We start from the raw sequence: 23,048 nt of genomic DNA, 5'->3' as shown, positions 1-23,048 counted from the left end.
GGGATCAGTCACTTCTATTATGCATTCAGAGTTATATTGCATTTTAATCCTTAAAGGGATGCATCAAAAGCACCTTACCAACGGCACCTTTCTTTTAGGCATCTGTTGAATCAGGGAGCACTGAAGAAAGGGCTAAAACGCATTCAATGCCTGGTTTATTATTTCTCCATGTTTGACATTACCTTCATGTAGAAATGTGATATCCTTCTTGACAACAGGGAAGAGTGGAATAATTGGAGGCTGCATGCTCTGACTGCTAAGGATGTTGCGGTATTTTGCCATGTTTCGAGATGGATCAAAAAGATCTTGAAGGTCTCTGAGGTGCTTTTCATACTTGCTCGGTAACTTTTCCCAAGTACCTCTGAGACGAGCTACTGGAGCTAGATTTAACCCGCTGCAAGGCAGACACATTTCGTTATTAGCTGGCAGTGGAATCATTCATTCCCTTTGGTAAGGAAGCAAAGGGTTTGGGGGGGCTTTTTTAGAGATTAAAAACAGTTTTCACAAGGTTAACTGAAAGCTGGGTGGATGCCAGGTTGCAAGTTCATCACAAAAACACTGCTGCTCGCTCTTGTGAGCAAGCAAAAAAGAGAACTGTAAAAAGTGTGACTGTTCCTTATGCACAAAGTACGACTTTCAAGTCAGCCTGCCAAAACAACCCCTCTATAACACAGCACCAATGCCCAGTTAATTTAAGAACCACTTCTCTCCTGTAAACCTATACTTCAATAAGGACAAAAAGGGTGAAAAATTAATGAGGTGAATACATGGCTGCTGTAGCAAGTGGAAACAACGCATGGCTTATCCCAAGCAGAAGTGGAAAGATTTAAGAGGAGAATGTTTGGAGCATTTATAAATAAGCACTGACTGAGGGCATGATAACAAAGTGTAGCTCATCTGCTGCTTTTAATTCTGATGAAGTAATAACATCCACAATTCGCTTGATGCAATAAAAAACACTACATCCACCCCAGCATAATTTGTTACAAACTATGCCCAAGAAATTTGGTAATGATTGCAAAGTCCCTGTGGCTGCAGCATTGGGAAGTGATAGTCTCCAGCATTCATTATCAAACCTAGAATCATACAAATATTGAATTTACTGTTTTGAGATTCTTTTTTCTCATTTCGAAGGCTTCAAAAACTTATTTTGTGATTTATTTTTTTTTCATAGAGTTCTCCCCGTGCTATTGTAAAGTCACAAAGCCTTCTCTCACATGAAAAATCTACCATGTGCCCCCCACAGCTCCTCTTACTTATTAAGACAGTATCTTCCCATTTCACAAAACACATGGCATCGCATTAACATGAAATGCAAAGCAGGAAAGAGAATCTCTATGGCAAATGCTAACAGAAACATATTCCTCTGGAAACATGGGCAAAACAAAAAGCTAATCCATTTGCTGTTTTTTGACCAAAGACCACTTCAGTCACGGCATCGTGAGGCTGAACTCAGGAGTAAGAACAGCCATTTCGCCACGTACAATAAACCACGAGAGCTTAGGAAGCAGGGAACAGAAATTGCACTCAGTATCCACGTTTGCATCCACCATGTAATGAGTAGCCACAGCCCTCCTGGTTGCTTGTGCAGTACCTTTTAAGGGAATTTATTAATTCTTTACTGTATAACTAAACTAGTATCATTCATTACACTGGCTAGACATGGAAGAAGATATTATAAAATGGTATTTGCAAAGATTGCACTGGTGCTGGGATACAGCATGAATCCAGATCTCTGTCTGATGAATCACAGTGCTTTTCTTTTCTTTTTTTTAAATACAATCTGGCTGTCACATAATTGCAAATAAAGGAAATGCTGGACTCATGCTGTTAAAGTCAAAGCAGCAGCAGCTAGCATAAATCAGAAGAGAAAGTCTAAGCGTGCAAATGAAGAGAAAAAATAGAGAAGCAAGCAGATGACTGGAAAGAATGAGAAAGAAATTTAAACTAAAACAAGACTGATTTGAGGAAGTCCTTACAATGAAAGGAAGAAATAAAATAAATCTCATCATTGCAGATATGACTCAGTGCACACTGAAAAGTAACAATGAGAAAAAAAGGGAAATTGAGCGTCAGAATCATAGAAAATGGCAGCAACTTTCAAGCAGGTTCCTGAAGTTCCTCAAACAGCATTTTTGTCCAAATCTTCTCTTTCCCTGCTATGTGATAGTTTTAGAAGAGACAGTCATGTGAGCCACTGCAGTGAGCCTGACCTTCGGAGGTTGAGGAAGGAGAAGAACACAGTGACAATACATCTTTTTGTTCGAGCATTTTGAAAAGCTTGGCAGTTCTTTCAAAAACTACCCAGCACCATCAGTAATATGGTCAAGATACACTTTTTTTTTTTTTCTATTTAGATCAACAAAATTGCTTTTGACACCAGAAATCAGATCTGACAAATGGGAAGTACTTTACCTTATAACTGCAAACATGGAATTGAAGTTCTTGCATTCTCGACAGTGGAGGGCGATTTTAATGAAATGCTTAATAATCTTCATTCGTTTGAGTTGGTTGGGCTCTGCTAAAATTTCCATGGCAACCCAGAATGTCTCTTGATTTATGACATCCTCAAACTGCTTCAGGTGAGCATTCCCTGTTTTGGAGTCCAGCTTATAGAGGTCATCGATGTATTCCGTAGGCTCGATGTTACGAAATAATTCAAAGTCTCTCATGGAGAGCTGAGTGGCGACCTCGATGGTGCTGAGCTGGAGGAGGGAGATTTGACTCTCTCTCAATAGCTCTTGAGCATCCTCATCTGAGCATAAAGTCTCGGTCTCCATATTGTTTTTTAGGTAATAGCTATGAACAAATGAATTGCAACAAAATGTTAGAGAGACTCTTCAGAGGATTTGTGAGCACAAAGACACTGAAGCATAGCAATCAGCCTGGATATTACTGACAGAGGTGTTCACGTGAGAGCATTTCCACCTCGCTGACATTTGAGAATAAGAGGCAAAGACAGAGGCAGAAAGGGGCAGCACAACCTTTATACTTTAGCTTTTATAAAACACCACCATTTCTGAGGTAAAAACCTCATTCTCCAGCACTTCGAAAGCTGTTTTAGCCTATTTCCTTGCTAACGTTTTCTATACCGTATTCAGTAACATGCTGCAGTTTTCACCTTCAGAAAAAGGTCAGTTACTTTTCCATTTGTAAATTTAGCAGTAAAATAACATTTTAAATGCATGTTAGTCTTGAGAAATCTCTCATTAATGTATTTCTCCACTTCTTACACAAATTACAGTGTGGTTTCTCACATAAATTTGTGTGACATATTAATATTTACATGAAGCTCACAGTATTCAGGAAATGAAAATGTAGCTGGAAAATTCATTTGCATGGTCCAAAGCAGTTCACTTTCAGACGCACAGAAGTTTATTCCTCATAAATCTCTCTGTTGCCTAGCAAAGACAACTAAAGATTTTTTTTTACTGTAGTAAACCTTTTTCTGGTATGGATCAGGACATCAGATAAAGCTGGAGCACTTTACATTTCTGAAAACTTTCATAACAGTTTACACAAAAATGGAAGAATTTATCTCAGGTTAGTATCAGTTCATTGCAACATGACATCATTGAGAAATTAATTGTATGCTTTAATCCTGAGGTACACATGGGAAGAGTCAGAAGAAATACAAGTTTTTTCTTTTTAATCGTAAGCCACTAAATATGTTTTCCTAACCTGCTGACCTTACTTGTCATCAAGAGAGCTTGCTGTAAAGTCAGGGAGGGGTTTTTGCATAAGAAGGAAGGTGAAACAGGAATGAAAGAGATGAAGGGAGAGTAAGTTACTGACATTTACTTGTCTGTTCTTAATAGATACTTGCCTATTTTCATTAAAACACTGTTCATTAAAACATTCTTCCCCAATGTTTCTTTTGGATGTTTCAATCCTAAAAGGCAAAGTCAAATAAATCCAAACTGAAATCAAAACAAGGGTGCCTTTACCGTCCATTGAGTTGAATCCTGTCGGCTAATTTTGAGAATTGATCTGGAAGTCTCCGCTGTTTGATGACTCCCTCAGGGCTGACGGACACTTCGCAGAGGGAATAAGTCTCCGGGGCTCCTGTCAAGTTGAATTCGTGCACGGCGTGACTCACAACCTCCTTCGCTGTAGTGTCTTTGCTGATGATAATGTAACAGCTCTGCTGATCTGCCTTGAAAACTCTTATTACTTGGTCTGGAATATCTAAAATAACAGAAAAGCGCGTTTAACATATGAACCACTGTTCCTGTGAAAAGACAAAAGGTCATTTTCTCTATTGCTTGATAAATATTCATTTAAATAAACACTCTGTTCAACAAAATTTGAATGGAAAAAGAGGACTTCTCCTCTCTGCAATTCCACAAGTCAACTTACATATTAGCTTATTACCACAAAGCACAAAACATCTACATAGCGTATTACTGTCCTGTACACTGTCCTTCCCAGCGTGTCAAAAAATTTGGAAGCCTTTTTCCTTTCTGGCTCTTTTGTCTTTGTGTGATCCAGGACTGACACGAGTGCCCCGAGTGCTCCTCCCGTGACTGGGAAGCCATCGAGCACACACATGTGAGCTGTGGGCAAGGGAACATGGAGGAGAAAGAAGATTTGGTTGCTTCTGCATCCAGCTGCAAACTTGCTCTCTCAACCTGAAGAAACTAAACTAAGCTGCTGCCAGCAGTTAATTCTTTTGCTAGCGTGCTTATTTATAACACATTTTATGAATTATAAATGCATCGGAGAACAGCTTTATCTGGGGCATCCTACATCAGGAAACAAATATCTAAAGAAACACACATTTAGTTTACAACTTGGTGCTTGGAGATAGTTATCTCCATTAGAGTTATTACAGAAGACTTGATTCTCAAAGTCCAGCTGATAGGGGGAAAACAAGTTGTCAAAAGTCAGGGTGCACGGTAAGTAAAAGCTCATGGGAACACATTTTTTTCCCTCCGTAAAATCCGACAACTAGACATTCATGGGTTTTCTGCAGAACTGAAAAGGAGGAAGGCGCTCACCAAGCCCTCAGCCACATCCTCCAAGCTTGCAGCTATTCAAAAAATCTATGTCTCAGGTGAACGTGTCATTAAGTCCCGTATCAGAGATGCCCTGGGCTATTGTAGAGGTCTTTGCTGTAATAACAGCCCTTCCTTCTCTCCCTGTTATTTGACCAGCCTTTAATAACCTCAGTGGTAAGTGCCATGCCCACAGACTGTGGCTAGCCAGGCAGGGTACCAGATGCCTTGGGGAAGGCGATGGGAAGGCAGCCCCTGCTCGAGGGAACCAGCACCCCGGGGCACACTGTCCTGCACTGGTGTCAAGCTTTACACTGAAAAAAAATCTGACTGAAAACTAATTCTACTGATTCCTTATGATGACTACCACATACGGTCATACCAGAATGGTCACATTAATGATTTGGGGCTAGCTGACATGAATGGGGACAATAAAAGAGGAAAATAAGTGTTATGCGCTCATTTCAGAGTGAAAGTGGTGAGTGATAAACTGAATGATTTGGGAAATGCCTGCACTCGTAAAAACTATCACAAATTAACAGAAGAGCTAAAGCATATATACCATGGTATTAACATACCTAAAAATCAGAACACACTCAAGTTTAAAGCCAAAACTGAAACACAATACGTAATTTGGAAAAAGAAACAACAAAAAAAAGAAATCGCCATGCAACCAAAACACAGAGTAACTTTTAAGTACCAGGTCATAGAAACTCGTACGACAATCACATGCCCATCTTTAGGGTCTTTTCTTTTAAGCAGGTAAATATTAGTAAAACTTACTTTTCTACACGTGATTCAAGTCATGGCTACAATACAAAACACATTTCCAGTTTGCATGCAAAAAGTTTTAGCTATACAGAGTCCAACAAAACAACAAACTAAACCTCAAGCTACATTATCATCCAAAACTTCCATTTCTATAAAAGGGATGTAAGCAATTTCATTCTTGTAAAGCAAGGTCCCAGCAAGGTAATCTGCCAAAGGTCATTCAGTGGGTCAGTGGCAGAAATGGGAATAAAATGCAGCCTCAGTCCAGCAGCCTGATGTGAGATTACAGTGCCCAAAAGGTGAGCCTATTGACTCCTTTTATTAAAGGGAAGGCTACAGGGCACATGACTACCTAATGTCCTGAGAGTATAACTACATCAATGCAACATGTTAGGTCTACTAGGCAAGCCATGCAATATTAAGGTCTTTAGGATGCCATACATCAGGATACTTACAGTAAAACCCAACAGCTGCAGGCAGAAAAAAAGAAAAAAAGTGTGTCAACACCAAATCAAGACTGAAATGTTTACAGAACTTATCAAGTATGCATTACATGGTCAGAAATAATTTGGTTTTCTCTGCCGTTCAAAAAGGACTGTATACTTGTTATAGGAAACTTGATATAAAGGTAAGGACCAGTTATCCATAGCTTGTATTGCGCAGTAACTTGTATAGCATTAAAGGAAGATTCTTAGGGAACAAATGAGTAGCTCACTCATGCAGACAGCAAGAAACTGGATTTGCAGGAAGAAAAGGAACTTATTTGCTATGGATATTTATGCATTTGATAGGACATATTTGTCCCTTTTAAAGGGGAAATCTGCAAGTTTACATAAACATAAGTCGTAGCCAGAAGGCACTTTACAAAATATATAATTATGCACAGAACTTACATCTGAAATAGGGAAACATGATTCTGACTTTACATGTTTACAGGCAGCTGCATATAACAAATACCTCCTGCAGCCACCCCATAAACTGTGTTCCTACAAGTACCAGCAATGGAAGCCCACACTACAAACCTCAAAACACTTGTCAGTTTTTCAGACAGACAACTGAATGAACTTAATGTCTGTAAAATATGGAGAATTACTTATGCTGTGTTAGCACCACAGTTCTGTTCTACCTGCCATGCTGCTTGAAATAAATATTCAAAGAAGATGGATGGAGAAGTCACCAGACCTACTGACATTGGGCAAAAATAAAACAAGATAGGTACAGAGGAAGACAACCTACTTCCACCAGAGCTCTGGTAAACCAAAGATACTTATAGGTGGCAAAATGCACTTCTTTGTAAAAAGAACCTAGGCTTCACATTACAAAAAAGCAGGCAAGAGGGCTTCGGGCAGTTTGCATGTTCAGTGAATCACCAGTTTGGACCTGTTAGGGTCACAAGATAAAGAGGTAACTGCACTAAGCGTGTTTGAAGCTGGTAAAAAGATGCAACTCCACCCCCAAACCAGCTGCCTTGTAATTATCCTATAAATCAAGTTAACACTGCTGTTTTACCTGAAGGATTAGAGAAATCCAGGATGCTAGTTGTAGGCTGCAACAGGTCGGGGCTACTGGATGAGAGCGTGCCTGGAATAGGCATGATGGCCAGGCTGTGCCGGCACTGCCGAGTCCCAACAATGCTGTCATCCTGCGACTGGCTCACGCTACCGTCACTGCAAAACAGGTTTGTGTCCATTAGGTGTGTGGAGATCCTTATATTCATCTTGGGATGAATGAATCTTGGAAAAAATAACGGCTGTCGTGTTTTAATTACACATCGTAGATGGGCTTTTGAACCACAGAGAGAGAAAAGCAGATCTGAAAGCATTCACTGGGACAGAAGATATTTTGGCCTTGTTCTGCAGCTATAGTTTAGGTTTGCTGCATTTAAAATATAAGAAAAGCAGTGTGGACATGACTGAAGATAGTACACAGCTTTATTAAGGAAAAATTACCATTTGACCAGAAGAGTTTGACACACCTGAACAGTTTTGGAGGCAAGATGCTGAATCGAGTCTTGTCTAAAATTTTCCTGATTCTGTTTCTCCCACCAGATACGGTGTTTGCTTTCATTTTTTTGTTTCCCTTTTCGCGGGGAAACATCTGTTCCACATCTCCAGGCATATCTGGGATGGAATAACGGTTGTTTTTCTTTTCTGCAATTTTTGGAATATGTGGAATTCCATTCTTCTCTTGCCCTATCCTGCAGAGCAGCTCTTTAAACACTGTAAGAAGAGATACAAACATTGTGATTTACCTTTGCACACTTAAACTTTCACATTACATGCTTCTTTCCCCTCAAACCACATACCCACAGAAAAAGTGAACCAAAGAGTCCAAAACCAAAAACGTAATGTATTGCCAAGCCAGGCTCTGTATTACATTTAGTTTTGATTCTAAGGGTGTGGCTTTCTTCCCATTTAAGTTTTGCTCTGGAGTTCCTTGGCAGACAGTGTAACCCTAACTGTTTAATCAAAATCATGAACCACTCTGCATAGCAGGATTCTCCCAGCTACTTTTGAAATTAGCACATACCACAGCAAATTTAAGAGCTATTCTACCCTTCAGTAAGGCAATTAGATCAATAACAAGGAACCACTCCGTTCACATCAATCAGCTCCATGCATTTATTGATTTTTTTGTCTGCATCTTTAGGTAAAAGAATGCAGACGCTTCCTCAAGAATAACTTCAAGATGGACTGATGTTTTCCCCACACACACACCTTTTTGTTTTAAGTAATACATAAGGCGCATCAAATTTCCTATTGCATTTATCAAGCTGAGCCAGTCTATTACTGACATTCCTAGAGGATAGAATTATATGGAAAAAAACAGTCTTTGTTATTTGTGTTTCTTCCCATAAATAAACGGTAAAAACAAACTGTTCAAATTGGTTTACTAATGCATAATGTTTTGTTTGTTTTAAAGTCTTTGTCAGAAATTTGTTATTTTCTGTTGAAATCATGGTACTGGGAAAATGCAGGGCTGTACAGAGCTGATATCCAAGATGGTCCCTAGGAACAAGGCAAAAAATGGGCCTTTAGCTATACTCGTAGTCAAATTGCTTATTTCTATTACATAACTCAATTTATGGCTACAAGTCTTCACTATATAAATTCACATATAAGAATGGTGATTGCTCATTGTTAGCACCAAAAGGACAGAATAGTAAGTATTGCAGTTGAAAAAAGAGCTTCGAGACGTGAATTCATTAAAACATATCAGAGAAATCATCTCAAAGTTTAATCAGCTAGCAGAAGAAGTTAAAATCCACTTTCACCTAACTACATGTGTATCACTGCCTTGGTTGCAGTAATGCTTTATTTTATGTTGTTTCATATTAGACTAGACCACTGATTACAGTAGTTTTATGCTTTTTTAGAATTATGATAATAAGCAACTGCTAAGATCTTAAAACTTTTTACCTGCACAGAGATAAACAGAAAATCATAAAAGGAAAAAAAATCCATACGGAACAAGGGCAGGTGACCACAGGAAGAAAAGAAGAGAAGGAAATAAGAGAAGGAAACCATCATTAGCTCTCAGATACAACAACTACAGAGGAAGAATCTGTCTTGTACATACAGTCTCGTTCTTTCTGTAGCTATGGTTATTCTGTTTCCTGAACAGGATTATGGAAAAAGAACAGATGGTTTGACTGAGATTTTAAAAGAGGTTTAATATGTTTATACTCACACTGACAATTAAAAGCTAACATTTATATGCCATACCACTTTTTATATTCCCTTATCGATTTTAGATATCAAGGCAATTTGTCCTACCGTTCTTACAACCATTATAAAAAGTTTTATGAAAATCCAGTTTTACATTTTTGCTGTTTCTTGGCAAAATATTTTGGCCCAGATCCCTTGGCTCTGCGTCAGCCATATCACATGAAGGGACACTAAAGCCGCTTAAGCAGTCATTTGAGGATTTCTCAGGGCGCGGAGAGCTGGCTATGCTGGCCTTGCGCCACCCAATGTGCAAGTCCTTGGCACATAAAAATGTATCAGAGCAAACGGAGGCACAATGAGGGGACTCCTGCACACTCTTTCACTTCTAGAGCAAGTTAGAAGAAAGGTGAAATCCTACTGCATTTCTAAAGCCAGAAGGACTGGAATTTTTAGCCACATACACAGAGAAACATGTAAAGTCTACTCACCAAAAATGTTTGTTTTTACGGTAATGGAGAGATGAGTATTGTTCCTCAAGATTTCCAGAGCTTTCACAAATGTAATATTCTCAAAGTTCTGTCCATTCACTTCCATTATCTTTAAGAAGAAATACAAAATGAACTATTACAACAGCTGTTTATAACAGAGTTATTTTACAACAGTTACAAATATAAATGTGATAACACAAGCACATTAAAAACTTTCCAGAGGTTATCATATTGTATTTACAGTAGTTGCAGCATGAAAATATTCCTTGTAAAATCACTATTTGGATCACTTCAGTAAAGCTGCATCCTGTAAAGAAGCCAGGACCTCCATCACCACTTGTCAACTACTGTAACCAAATTTATCTTCTGCGATAGGCACAACATTTGTGCAGTTAGGAACTGCAACTCTAACAAAAGCAGTGGATCACCAACTGATTGGATCACCAGCTGCAGACCTGATATTACAACCAAAGGGCAGACCTGCAGCTGCTGGGCCCCGAGGCTCCACCAGCCTCAAACTGTGATGCTGTATGCTAGATGACAAACCAGCCAACCAATTTGATGGCTTCAACCTAACTACATCTCCTTTAAGAAAGTTTCCTAAAACAACCACAATGTGGTTTCTTTTCCCATTCTGTTTTTGAAATATTTCAAGAACTATTTGACAGAAATACATACTTAACATGCAAACCTAGAGCTGAACTGTGGTATCAAAATAGTGTGATGTATAGAGAGAGGTTTTTTGTTGGTGGTGGTGTTGTTTGTTTGTTTTTTAATACTTTTTACAGTCATTTGAACCAGATTTTTTCTTTTTAAATCAAAAGGTGGATGCTTAAAATTAGCTTTGCTCTTTTTACCTGATCACCACGCTTAAGTCCAGCTTCTGCTGCTTTACTGCCCGTTTCCACGGTCTCTACAAAAATACCGAAACCCTTGTCACTTCCTCCAAGGAGGCTAAAAAAGAGAGGTGAGTCTCTAGAAGGCTTTTGCAAGGTAATTTGTCTCCATTTTGCCTTGGCAGCACAAGCAATATTCAGCAATCTGAGATGTCCTTTCATTTTCTGTAACACAGAAGACATAAAACTGATTGTAACGTTTCTTTTATTAGAAATGGAGAAACAGTTGTTTAAAAAAATAAAAAGTGCCAGAAAAAGAAATTATGATCCTACATTTCCAAATCTTACTAAATAAACTTTGCATTACTGCAAAAGAGGACAAAGATGCATCAATGACTGCCATATGTACTATTTTATATGAGCTTTGTACCTAAATTTATATTTAAGAACAAATACGCACATGTTAAAAGCCACCTATTAACTGCTTTCTTATAGACTACAACGTGTTAATCCCTGGTAACATACTGGAAAATGAAAATGCATAATGCAGAAAGTGTGACAGTCATTCTTTTTTGCTCCTACCGTATTTTCTAAGTTCTTCTCAAATTCTTCCAGAAATCGAGTCATAGCAGGGTCACCTTCAAAGTCATTAAAATGGTTGTTCACCCACAGTAAGACCACTCTGGTAACCTGAAAAAAAGTATGCATAAAGGTATTTGTGGTTTTTGTTTTTTTATTTTGTTTTTGTGTTTTTTTTTTTCTCCTATAGGATTTAATCTATAAGCAAAGAAGAATACAAGGACATGACAGAATAACATATGACAGATTAATGCATCCGTTAACAGAAGCAGAAACCATTTGCACTTGAAATCATTTCCTGATTTCCTTTAGTTGTGGAGTCAAATGAAGAACTAAGGAACAAACATTTTTGTATCTAGCTGATTACATCACCTAGTACTTACTGGTGCACGAATTTATCTTCCGTTATCTCTTCTTTATGCCATTTATTAAATGTATTTTTTTTAAAGAATCCTAATTGCCTCCTCTCCTAGGAAGTTTCTAGGATGTATACTGTAATAGTAAAACAAACAAAAGACCTTTCTTTTGATTTTTTAAGTTAAATGTTTGGGTTGCTTTTTTGTGTGCTACAGAGTTACCACCATTCATGATAAAGACAGTCTGGCAACTATTTTATCCATCCATTCTATTTTTAAAAAAGTTAATCTGTAGCAGCTTCTCTTCTAAAAATAAGCAACTTCCTCTTTTATTTGCTAAGACAGTTTTCTTTACTTTCCTTCTTTAAAATCCTGTTCTTAAAAAACAGCAGTTGCTAACGTGTGCAGCATGGAAAAAGGGGAGAAGCAGTAACCATAGTAAAGGATCCCAGCAAATTTTCCCCACCATAAAAAAAATAGTGCTGTTGTGATAGTTTGAGTTTCTTTCAGCTCAAATCTAGAACATATAAAACTGCTGGCTCAGAATTTTACTGCCATGGTTTTCAACAAATAGGACATGAATACAAGTTCCAAGCTAGGTGTATTTTCCATGTGTGTACAGCTGCACAGAGCTGAACCTGGTTCTATTTACAGAAGTGTTTTTATCATCTTCATCTGTCTTGAGCACAGTTTACTTCAAGTACACTTTGTAATAAGCTGCTCTAATAAAATGGGCTCAATACACTGAAAAGCTCTACAGAAGAAAATTATGGAAGACAAGCATAATGCTGCTGTGAGAACAGAAGTGGTAAGTCCAATAGATCACGAACACAATTTCTGTGAATTGCTGGTGGAAAAGGACTTCAGACAGACTGGCATTTACATCTTAAAATTAAATAGAAAATAGTATTTACCATTCTGCAGAAGAAAAGCAGTGACAAACCTAACTTTGGAGAGTACAGGATTATTCCTTGATATTACTAAAAAACACTTGGTTTTAAATTAGTTCATTTAAAAATAGCTGCAGTATAACACTAGCGTTACAAAAACGAATTGCTTTGGAGAAAATTTTCACTACAAATATTAATCTCTAGTCTCAAACCAACCTTATCCCTGAGGCTGTCCACCGTGAACCACTCCAACAGTTTATTTCCAACTTCCAAGGGGCTTGTTAGAAATGTTCTGTACGTTAGAAGGAAATCTTCAATGTAAGTTGGATCCACGATAGAATGTTCTTCTATTAAGTGCATGATGAGTCGCTCAGGTGTTGCCTTAAAAATTAAATGCAAATACAGCTGATATCTCCCATCACTACCTCTCTCTAGAGAGTACCTCAGCATAATACCATGTGAGCAGTATACGCCTTTTTCAATTTTCAGTTTAAAAAAAAATGAAGGAAAAAAAAGCCACTAATATATTTAAACCAAGTCTTTAAGCGTCTCCCAGACCAAATATTTTGCATAGCTAATAACGGGCCAGAAGAATCAGTAACATCCCATAACTTTGTTTATAATAATTTTTAAGTTCTTCTTCCAAACTACAAAAAAAAACCCAAAAAAACAGTATGTAAGGATACACAAGGAGTGCTCCCAAAACAAAACTCAATCTATGTGCTGAACAGGTTTAGCTGTATTAAAAGGGAGATGGAAGTAGATTTGTAGAGTAATATAAATTCATTTGAATTAAATCTTTGACTTCAGACAGACAAAACTGAACATGTGTTCTAGTTTAAAATCGAAATTGTATTTATTAATAAAGGTTTAATAGATTAACAGAAAGCATGGGAAGAAATTCACCTTGATAACTATGTGTCCTTTTCTGGTTCCACTGCGGTCCAGCTCCCTGTGCTCCTTTACCATAACAATTTCTCCTTCTTCCTCGACTTTGTGAGTGTTTTTTTCCACGTGGTTCAGAATTCTCCAGTAGTCTTGCTGGGCTATACACACAAACTGCCCCCAGGCAACACATGATTGTTAACAAATATTTAAAACATGAATGTATCCCCCTGCCCCATGTCTGGGCTGCTTTGATGCAAACACCATAGCACAGCATTTGTTACCAGCCCCAGTCTGTTCTGCTCAATTACACGAGAAAGTTGTAATTAGAAGACAATGGAACTGGTCACCATCTTACACTTCCAAAAGGTTGTTCTCAAAAGGTTAAACATAAAGGGAACACAATCTGCAAGTGGAAAAGTCTATTTTCTGCTTATCTGTTCTTACTGCATGTCAATCACATACACAGCATGACTAGGGTGGACTACGCTTACATTGCAGCACAAAGCAGAAGTTCCTGTTTCTCACACAATAGCAGTGTGAAATAAATCTCAGCTACTGAAAGAGGGTACAACTAATCTAACAGCAGCAGAGCTCGTGACCCATCAAATACCAACATCCTTTTTTCTGCTCCTGAATAAAGATCATGCCTTGAGATACAACTAGTCTGCTTTCTTTTGTTAGACGTTTAAAAATATGAGGTAGTTGTACAGAATTGTGATCTTACCTGACAATCATCTACTTTGGTTCTGACCACTCCATTCATGTACTGTTTCTCCAGAGAGGGAGTAATCCCAAAACTATTTCCCATACAGAGACTCTCACTCTTCCCATCAGGATAGCTGATCTCCACTGTGCCGTTTAAAATAACATACCAGGAATCAAGCTAGAGGGAGTAAAAAAGCAAATTTTAAAAGTGGAGCTCATTCAACAGCTTTCATAAGCTGTTCCAACACTCCTATCTCAGAAAGCCTTATTCTTGCAGTCTCCAGTTTGTTGCCACCACAGCTTTGCAACGTTTAATTCACTAGAAATGTGCACTGTAAGGCAAGCAATAAAGCTGAGTGAAACACGAATGCTGAAAAGCATTCTTCATTCGTTTCAGTATTAATTCAGTAGGGAGCAATGCTGATGAATAGATTGCTTTTTAATTAGTGTGCTAATTGCTACAGTATATTTATACTATTTAGTGAGCATGAACACTTCCCCCACATGCCCACTTGGTCACTAACTGAGATTAGAGTCCACACAGTCCTCGTGGAGTGATGAACTGCTACAGACATTCCAGGTTTCTTGAACAAAGGACAGAGAAAGGCTTCAAGGTAACGATTCAGAACACCTACACTGGGAGCCTGACCACTTATTTGAACATCTGAATGTGTAGGGAAACTGCTTCTAATTTAGACATTAAGGTCATAATTTGTTAGATCTGATTTGTTTAGATATTAAGGTCATACATTGTTCAAGGATACATCTCTATGTTAGCATGTAAAAAAATCCTATGTTATAACTAAAGAGTTATTTTACCAATGGGAATGATGCATTCTTCTGTGCTACAGGTAAAACCCCTATAAACAAACTCTTTTAGATATTAGCACTTAAACTGATAATCCACAGCGAACGCTATAGAACTCTGCTTGTTTTGACCATCTCAACCATGCTGAAGTCCTGAACAGGGAAGACTGTAAGATTCAGCCTGCATGTTACTAAGTGATGGACTAAGGTATGAGGATTTTGGTAGTGAGTCACGGTAAGAGAAAGATTCCCTAGCCTTCAGGTGTGGGAGTGGTGCAGAGAACATCTCCCAGCCCTCTCACCCAGGTGCCCTCACTGATCTTCAAATTTTGGTGCTCAAATCATACTGTGTGCAGTTACTTCAGTTACTTACTTCTTGTCCATCTTCAAGTATGATGGCTCCTGCTTGCTCTACTACTTCAAATATCATCACTGAGCAAAGTTCTCTTCTTACAGACATTGTCATGTTCGCAAAGGCCGGGAGTTGATGCATAAATTCCAATAATTGCTCTGTTAGGCAAAGGAAACATTGGTATGAAGACTGCAAGGCCCTGGGGCTCCTTAGATACCCTACCCTCCCACCGGTATATTAAACCTCAGTTTAATTCACGGAAGGAATTGCTCAGTGGTATTACAATCCCTTTTAGTGCCTGCAGCTGAACGAGCCCAGTATGTGTTTTGTTGGCTCGGCAGTCCTGATCAGGCACTGCTCGACTCTTAGGGCAGCAATCTAGCTAAGTGTAAAAGCACTTCAACTACAAACATTTAGGAGAACAAAAATATCCTTTCAGTACACTAATTATAAGCTTGTTAAGAGCATGAAATGCTTTTCCAGAGTTTAGAGAAATAATCAGAAGTATAGCATAACCCAAATTTTACCACTAAACTAACATCCATTTCTAGTTGGACGCTGCAATAAATTAATTTCATTTCAAGTGTTTTGCAGTTTACAATTAAGCTTATCTAACTAGTACATTCTCTTTGACATTCACTGATTAACTCTATAGTTACAGGCAGCCAAAATTACACTGCTACTCTTGTATCAGCTGGTAAAATGACTATAATACTTAACATCTTACGAGTCTCAAAGACTGTGTTGGGTTTTTTTTGTTTTGTTTTTTTTAAATACTTAGCTTCTCAGAACAAATACTCTCTTGGATAGTAAGAGGAAAATCATTTAATTAACAGTATCACTAGAACAAAGTGATGTCTGAAAGGCATCATCTGTAATTACGAAGATATACGTTTAACAGCAACTCACTGAGCAGTTTACATACATGCTTCTCTCACTGATGATGTATGATATAGTTTTATAAAAAGATCTATTTTTTTTTTCCTCACCAATATCATCATCAGTTTTATCTGCAGGCTCTTTCTCAAGGCACTCTCGTACAACGTCTCGCCCTAGAAGTGGATCTGAAGTTCTGTCAATATCTTCATCTTCTTCTTCTTCTTCATCTTCAGAGTCTACAGGTGCTTCTGGAAGACCCGTTAAATCAACATCTCCCATCTCACTTTCTGTAGCCTAAAGAGAAGACATCCATCAGACAAAGAGTTCAATGTCTTCAGTTTAATAATTTATGGTCTTATTTTAGGTAGCAAGTACTACAAAAAAAAAATAATCTATGACCAACAAAAGTTAAACTAGAAACTGTAATAGTTCCCTTTCTGAACACTGACAAGAACAGGTTACAGCAAAATCTACAGTTAAGAGTTAATTTATACACGAGAGTATAAATATATACCATTGGCAAAGAGCAACACCATGCTACAGGAATTAGGATCGCAAGTTCTGAAAAAATGAACATATTGGGCATTTGCTCCCTTTCCTTATGACGCTCCCAAGGAACTACAGGCAATGTAAGCCCATCGATACCAACAGTGTCACACGGAGGAAAAATAACCCAGGGTGAGTGGATGAAATTAAAGGGATTTGATCGATTACTCATTTCCATATTGTAACATGGACTTTCATCCTGGCATATAGTAAGTATGTCAGGTGGAGAATATAAATATGAAAAAAACAAGGAAGTAAGGATTACTACTCCCATCTCTGTTGGCTGACTCTCACTTTATAGCATTTGGTCTTTGTTGTGAATTCATGAGAGCAAGTGTTTTTTTCAAAATTCAGGAGTTAATATTGACCAAATAATCATATAATTCAGCAACAACGCTGGTTACCCAATGTCTGTAGACACATTTCTGCTGTCATCAATAGATGGCAATATAGACATCATGCTGAGCAGACACATGAAGCAACAGTATAAGATAAAGCAATACTGGCATCAAAAAGCAGCATCACACAAGAATCGTTTGCAGTATTTTTTCATGTAAAGTTTAAATGATGTAATGGAATGAAAATAGCCTTCCAAAACAGATGGAAGGCAAGGAAGAAAAAAAAAGTAGTTTCAAAATTTCAATTTCCACAGAATACTTCTTCAATCACTTCTGTTTAATTTAAGCCAGCATGCAATTCATTTTTCTGTTCAAATTCAAAAATTTGAACAAGATGTGTCACTTAGAAGTATAAGGCAATTACAAACAGACTTGCAGAAATTGCTTTTTTCATTATTATTATTAAGCGAACACATTTACACTGATGATAAACTAATGTGTTAAATATTCTGCATGTTCGCAAGACCTCTTAAAAAAGGGCTGGGTTGGAGAAGGCATGCTAGCATGTACAGTGCTAAAGTTTCCATCACAAGATCACCAAGTATTTTTATAACTTGCTTGTTGTCACTGTGGCAATTCAGATATTCTTTTGGCAATGAGAGCTACACCCCTAAACTTTTTCTTATTTATTGTTATTATTGATTGATATACGCATGTTGAATTTTAGTGCTAAATGTAATCTCTCACACTAACACACAAAATATCCATCTATTGAATAACAAAAGCCTGGAAGAGGCCAATGAAGCAACACATAACCCACAGCAAATATGACGCTGACAGAATCCTTGCACAAAATTGATCAGTGGACACCTATTTTAAAACTTTTTATAAACAAATTCCCTCTGGCATTAGTTGGACATGTATCTTTTAAACACTAGCTTCTATCATTTTATTTTTTAAGGTGCCATCAGTATTACCATGTATCCTGAACATTTATATTCAATTTTGGTATATTTGCAGAGGCACAGATTTGAGAAGACAAAACTCGGAGTATCTATGCCCATCTACTTGATTGCCAGTCATTTTTACAACTAGGGGCAGAGTCCCACTAGAACCTTCCCCCACAAAAGAGTCAGAGCATCGTTCATTAACACCAATTCCCTGACGTACCTAAAACATTTCACTTCCAACCACTTCAGGAGAATGGCTGGAGAGAGAGCTATCAGCAAACGACTACACCACAAACCGGAGCTGTTGCAAGTCTGTGCTCCATTTGGCACAACCAAGACCACTGAGAGCCCATTTTAATGGCTGAATATTAAAACAGAGATAAAAGACTCTTTGCTCTCCTCAAGTTAGAGCTATTTCATCAATAACTCAGTGACAGTTACTAATCCTGGCTCGTGCCTACCACTTGAAGCTCTAGACATGACATAAGTAGCTGGAGTGCTGAAGCACTGGTAACTGCTTGGGAAGACTGAGTGGCATCATCAAAACCAACGCTGTCTGATTAAATCCAGCAGACAGCACTGCCTCCATCTTCCTACACGCTCCACGCTGCTCTCCTAATGCAAGTCCCAGTACTTGGACAGATGGAGCAGCACTGCCTTCTTTTCTAGGCAGAAAAATATTGAGTTTTTAGATATACCATTAGATCTTTGAGCATGTCCTTGTTTCAATAATTATCCATCAAACCTAATAAAAAAAGGATTACATGATTTAACATAACTATTTCATTCAGAGTAGGGTAACAATAAATAGGGTTAATTTTTTTTTATTTTTATTTTTTACGCTACATCACTTCACTGGCTTATATAGCTCACATTAACAGCTTTGGAATTAAGCCGAAGTGCAAATTGTGCTTGGAGAGCCTTGGCAGCACATGATCAGCACGGCATTTTATTCAAGGACTTTTCTAGCATTTCTTCATCTAAACAGCCACAATACACTGGTTTGGGAGCTAAAAACATAAGAAGCAGCCTTCAAAATGTTTTGGTGATAATGACTCGTATTCCACTACAGTGTCAGAAACATGCACTGACAGACAAAAGTATTAAATGCAACACATGAAGGATTTCCTGTTCTGTAATAAGTCCGTATGATACAATATTTTAATGCTCACGACTCCTGACACAGCCTGCTATTAAGAGCCTGTTTCCTTGTTGTTGTTTTTCCCCCCTTTCCTTCCCTTCACATCAATTCTTTCATGGGAAAAGTGTCCAAGACGTTTTACAGAATTGACAGAAAAATCCTTAGTAAAGGACACTCCCTGATGCATATTTTATAGATAATCCATTTTAATATCAAATCCTTAACCACAGCCAGAATTATTGCTGGGCAATAACGGTGCTGCCCACAAGTAATATATATTGCCAAAGTGACAAATGGGAGATGACAGAAAAAGAGAGAGAAAAGAACCACTATGCAGACCACTGGCAGAACTAAACAGATAAGGCAAAATAGATGAGAATTTGTCAGTCAGCAGGAGAACAGCTTTGCAAGCCATCGATAAAGGCAACGAATTTATTATGCTGTAAGGGAGACCATGCCCACCAACATCTAGCAATATGATCTGAACAACATACGTTACCATTGCCAGTCTTCTTAAAGCCTGCTCCATGAAAGAGTAAAGGAAAGTGTTTGCTCTGTGCAGTACCTGCAGGATGACTTTTCCCTGAGGATATCTATTACAAGTCAAAGGGGCTGTTTGTAGAAGTTATAATCCCTCATTTCAACTGTTACATGCACAACCACACAGCCTCCCCTAATTCTGTCTAAACACCTAGTTTGGAAGCTAGGTCAGACATTGTCAGAAATGAGTTGAAGGAAAAAAAAAAAAATATATATATATATATATATATGTGCAAATTAAATTTAAGCTTTTATAAAAATTGTAGGAGAAAATTTTTAAATATACATACACATATATATACATACAACCAATGGTCTGCAGTCTGACCAAAAAAAGCTGCTTTGCAGTATTCCAAGCAAGTTGGAATTTGCAATGTACACATTTGGACATTTTGCCACATAAAGACCGAAGGCTTCAACTGGGAGCAGTAATGGTACAGGAGAAGGGAGAAAATATCCTCATAAATTTATTTTCATAAGCAACTGAGGGTTTAACACAATATGTTCACAGCAGTGCTTACGGGCAAGAACTTGTTTTCTGCCGATCTCACCTTCAGCTTTACATTCATTTCCTGTTTAACTTCCTGAACTGAGATGCAGCTGGAACAAGTGAAACCTCATTTCAACACTATCAATGAATAAAGTGTACACAGATGAGCTGAAAACCTTTCCAAATCTCAATAAAAAATGTTTCATTCTTTGGCTCCAATCAGTTTCCTATTCTGGAATTATGGTTGCACTATTTACTGTAAAAATTAACGTTAAGATGTCATTAATTCAAAAGGTCACATCAAGACTACATTAATAAATATTATTCAAAAAATACTGTTCCTTTGCTGACACTAATGATAGTCCTAGAGAGTTTGGCATGCAATAGATACGAAACTGACTGCAAAAGCAAAGCAACATTTTCCAGTTTATGACAAGCTGTATTTTAAGATACCAAAAATATTTTCAGCTACTAAGCCAGTACACTACAAACTGTAGAGAGTATCAGGGAGCTTCTCCACCTTCGTAATACCAAAATGAATCCTGGAGGGAATTTATTTATTTTTTTAATCCTTCCTTCTGATTTCAAAATCTGCCTCTATTGATGTGTCATTCCACATCATGCTGAATTAAATGCTGTGCCATGACTTTATCACACATCATGCAGTTAAAAGTGGGTAACAAACAATAGGGGACTAATCCCAAACTAACTCTTAAAGTTACTGCAATAAATCGTGGTGAAATACCCAGCATTCTTGGACAGCTTACTATTTGCACATTACACGTAAGACAAGATACGAAAAATGCTTTAAAAACTCAACAGGGGGAAAACAGAGCTTTTTCTCTCCCCCAGCATCCCTGCTATGACATGCCCATTGCACGTCTTATCTTCATCCACAGTGCTTATCAAATGCTTGATTCTCCAGTGCTGTATTTAGAAATTAATGACACTGCAGCTAGCTCACGGATTGCTGTGATCATCTTGGAAGATCTCACGTGAGTCTGACAGTGATGACCTGCCTCAGACTGACTCAGAATTGTCACCAGAGCTTACAGAGATCCGTGTTCCCTACGAGCTGCAAAATTAGATGGGCGAATGTCATTGAAAAGGAGATTCCTACTGAAAGGTCCTCACTCCTTCCAGAAAATCTGCACTCATTTTCACATTAACTAATTTCTAACTCCTCCAGGGACAAAAATACATTTCACCACTGTTCATGTCATAGGGCAGATAAATATGCTGCTCCATTATTTCTTTTATTTATGTAATTCTTATTTGTTTAACAATCATGATCTTTTGGCATTTTTTGAAAAGTAGGCATGCAACGTTTCAAATGCATTTAACCACACATGATAAGAGTATTCACTCATTACTGGAATGATATTTTCCTCATTAATAATATATTTCAAGTGCTTTTCACTTACAACAATCTTTCCAAACCACTCAGGTAGACAGGCAGACAGAAGATGGTCAGGAAAATCGCCTATCAACCTCAATATATAGATGTTAGGGTACAACATCCAGATTAGTTCTGTTGATTTTGACTAATTATTTTGAGTCAACAGACTTGATTCCAAGGGAAAACAAAATTCAAGATGTAGAACAAAATCTTCCAACTCTGCCACTCAGAAATCAAGGGTGCATTTTGAAACCATCATCTATGATGCAAGCTATTGCTGCCCCAGCTGGCAGTGAGCAAATCTAAGGATAACAGATTAACAGTCTAGTCTCTCTATATTTTAGTCCTACTTAATGCTGTAAAAGGATTTTTGCTTCTAATGTTTGATCTTTAAAGTTAACTATCAACACTTTGCTGTAAATAAAATACCTCCCCAGTCGCTGTTTCTGGTGAGGAAAGACCCAAGACGGTACCCAGGAAAAGGGAATGGGTGTCTAAGGTCCAGTTACACCTACATAATGCTAAATAGTTGCTACAGATTTGATATTGTAGTTAGATTTCAACTTAAAAGTGGAATGGTTGTGCGGTTACCAAGACAAACCCAAGATGACCACCCTCATCAACCAGAATGAAAGACCCCCATGAACCCAGCTCTGCGATTTGACACGAGGCAGTAGCTCTTGTTCTTTTATAGACAATGCACCTAAGTTATCTCTGAATTTTCCTCAACTTCTATTCACAACAAGCAACACTGGAATTTCTACAATCAGTTGGTGCAGAGAGCACGTTTATGGCCATGCTTCTGTTTGCAGGACAGGACATCTCATTGACAACAAACACAATCAAGGAAGGAGGTATTTGACAGGCACAAACAGTTTCATGAAATTTGTTCCATAGTCCAGCACATATCGTTGAATGTGACTTTTAAGAGCAACAGCACACTTGTTGGTATATAAAGATGTGAAAAGCACCTCCCTGTGCAGCATTTCACCTCTCACAGCCGGGGAGGTGCCACCTCGCCCCAGCGACACAGGCGTGTGCAGCAGCAGCAGGGAGGGGAGCGGCAGATAAGCAGCCACTGTTTTGCTTACAGAATGTTTAACACCAATTTCCTTCCTTCCAGAAAAAAAAAAAAAAAAAATTAATAGGAATAAGACATTCTCAATATTAACATGACTAGTCAAAACCAAACCCTAAGTCTTTGCTACATGTGATAAGGCAAGAAATGAACTGGAAACAAATTCTTTCCATGCGTAAGTCCAATGCTAAATGGTATAAGGATTTACTACATTTATTTTATCGCATTCTGTATTGCAACTCCGCTCATTTTGCATTATAATTTATTATCTGTATAAGCTGTGATTAACCAGCATTTAATAGAACTATAATGAAGTAAAACACTGACACTGATGTTCACCTGCAAATAGT

At 38.0% G+C, this 23,048-nt stretch overlaps 1 protein-coding gene across 6 annotated transcripts in view; it reads right to left on the bottom strand.

The window, feature by feature from the left end:
* RAPGEF6 (Rap guanine nucleotide exchange factor 6) overlaps nt 1-23,048 on the bottom strand; it is a 123,403-nt gene that overhangs the window by 26,549 nt on the left and 73,806 nt on the right. For 4 of the 6 annotated variants that reach the window (XM_084535471.1, XM_084535467.1, XM_084535469.1 and 1 more), the window contains 14 exons: nt 16,327-16,510; nt 15,359-15,495; nt 14,198-14,356; nt 13,492-13,644; nt 12,802-12,966; nt 11,343-11,450; nt 10,782-10,985; nt 9,925-10,033; nt 7,744-7,987; nt 7,278-7,435; nt 6,224-6,238; nt 3,948-4,188; nt 2,416-2,799; nt 183-394 (listed from right to left, as the gene is read on the bottom strand). In XM_084535471.1, coding sequence (XP_084391597.1) covers nt 183-394; nt 2,416-2,799; nt 3,948-4,188; nt 6,224-6,238; nt 7,278-7,435; nt 7,744-7,987; nt 9,925-10,033; nt 10,782-10,985; nt 11,343-11,450; nt 12,802-12,966; nt 13,492-13,644; nt 14,198-14,356; nt 15,359-15,495; nt 16,327-16,510 — 2,473 coding nt within the window. The remainder of the gene's footprint in view (nt 1-182; nt 395-2,415; nt 2,800-3,947; nt 4,189-6,223; nt 6,239-7,277; nt 7,436-7,743; nt 7,988-9,924; nt 10,034-10,781; nt 10,986-11,342; nt 11,451-12,801; nt 12,967-13,491; nt 13,645-14,197; nt 14,357-15,358; nt 15,496-16,326; nt 16,511-23,048) is intronic. The other 2 variants (XM_084535468.1, XM_084535470.1) reach the window with 1 other exon arrangement.

This window comes from Aythya ferina, assembly GCF_964211825.1.
Source record: "Aythya ferina genome assembly, chromosome: 14".
Classification (NCBI taxonomy): Eukaryota; Metazoa; Chordata; class Aves; order Anseriformes; family Anatidae; genus Aythya; species Aythya ferina.
This window is presented reverse-complemented; position numbering and strand designations above follow the sequence as displayed.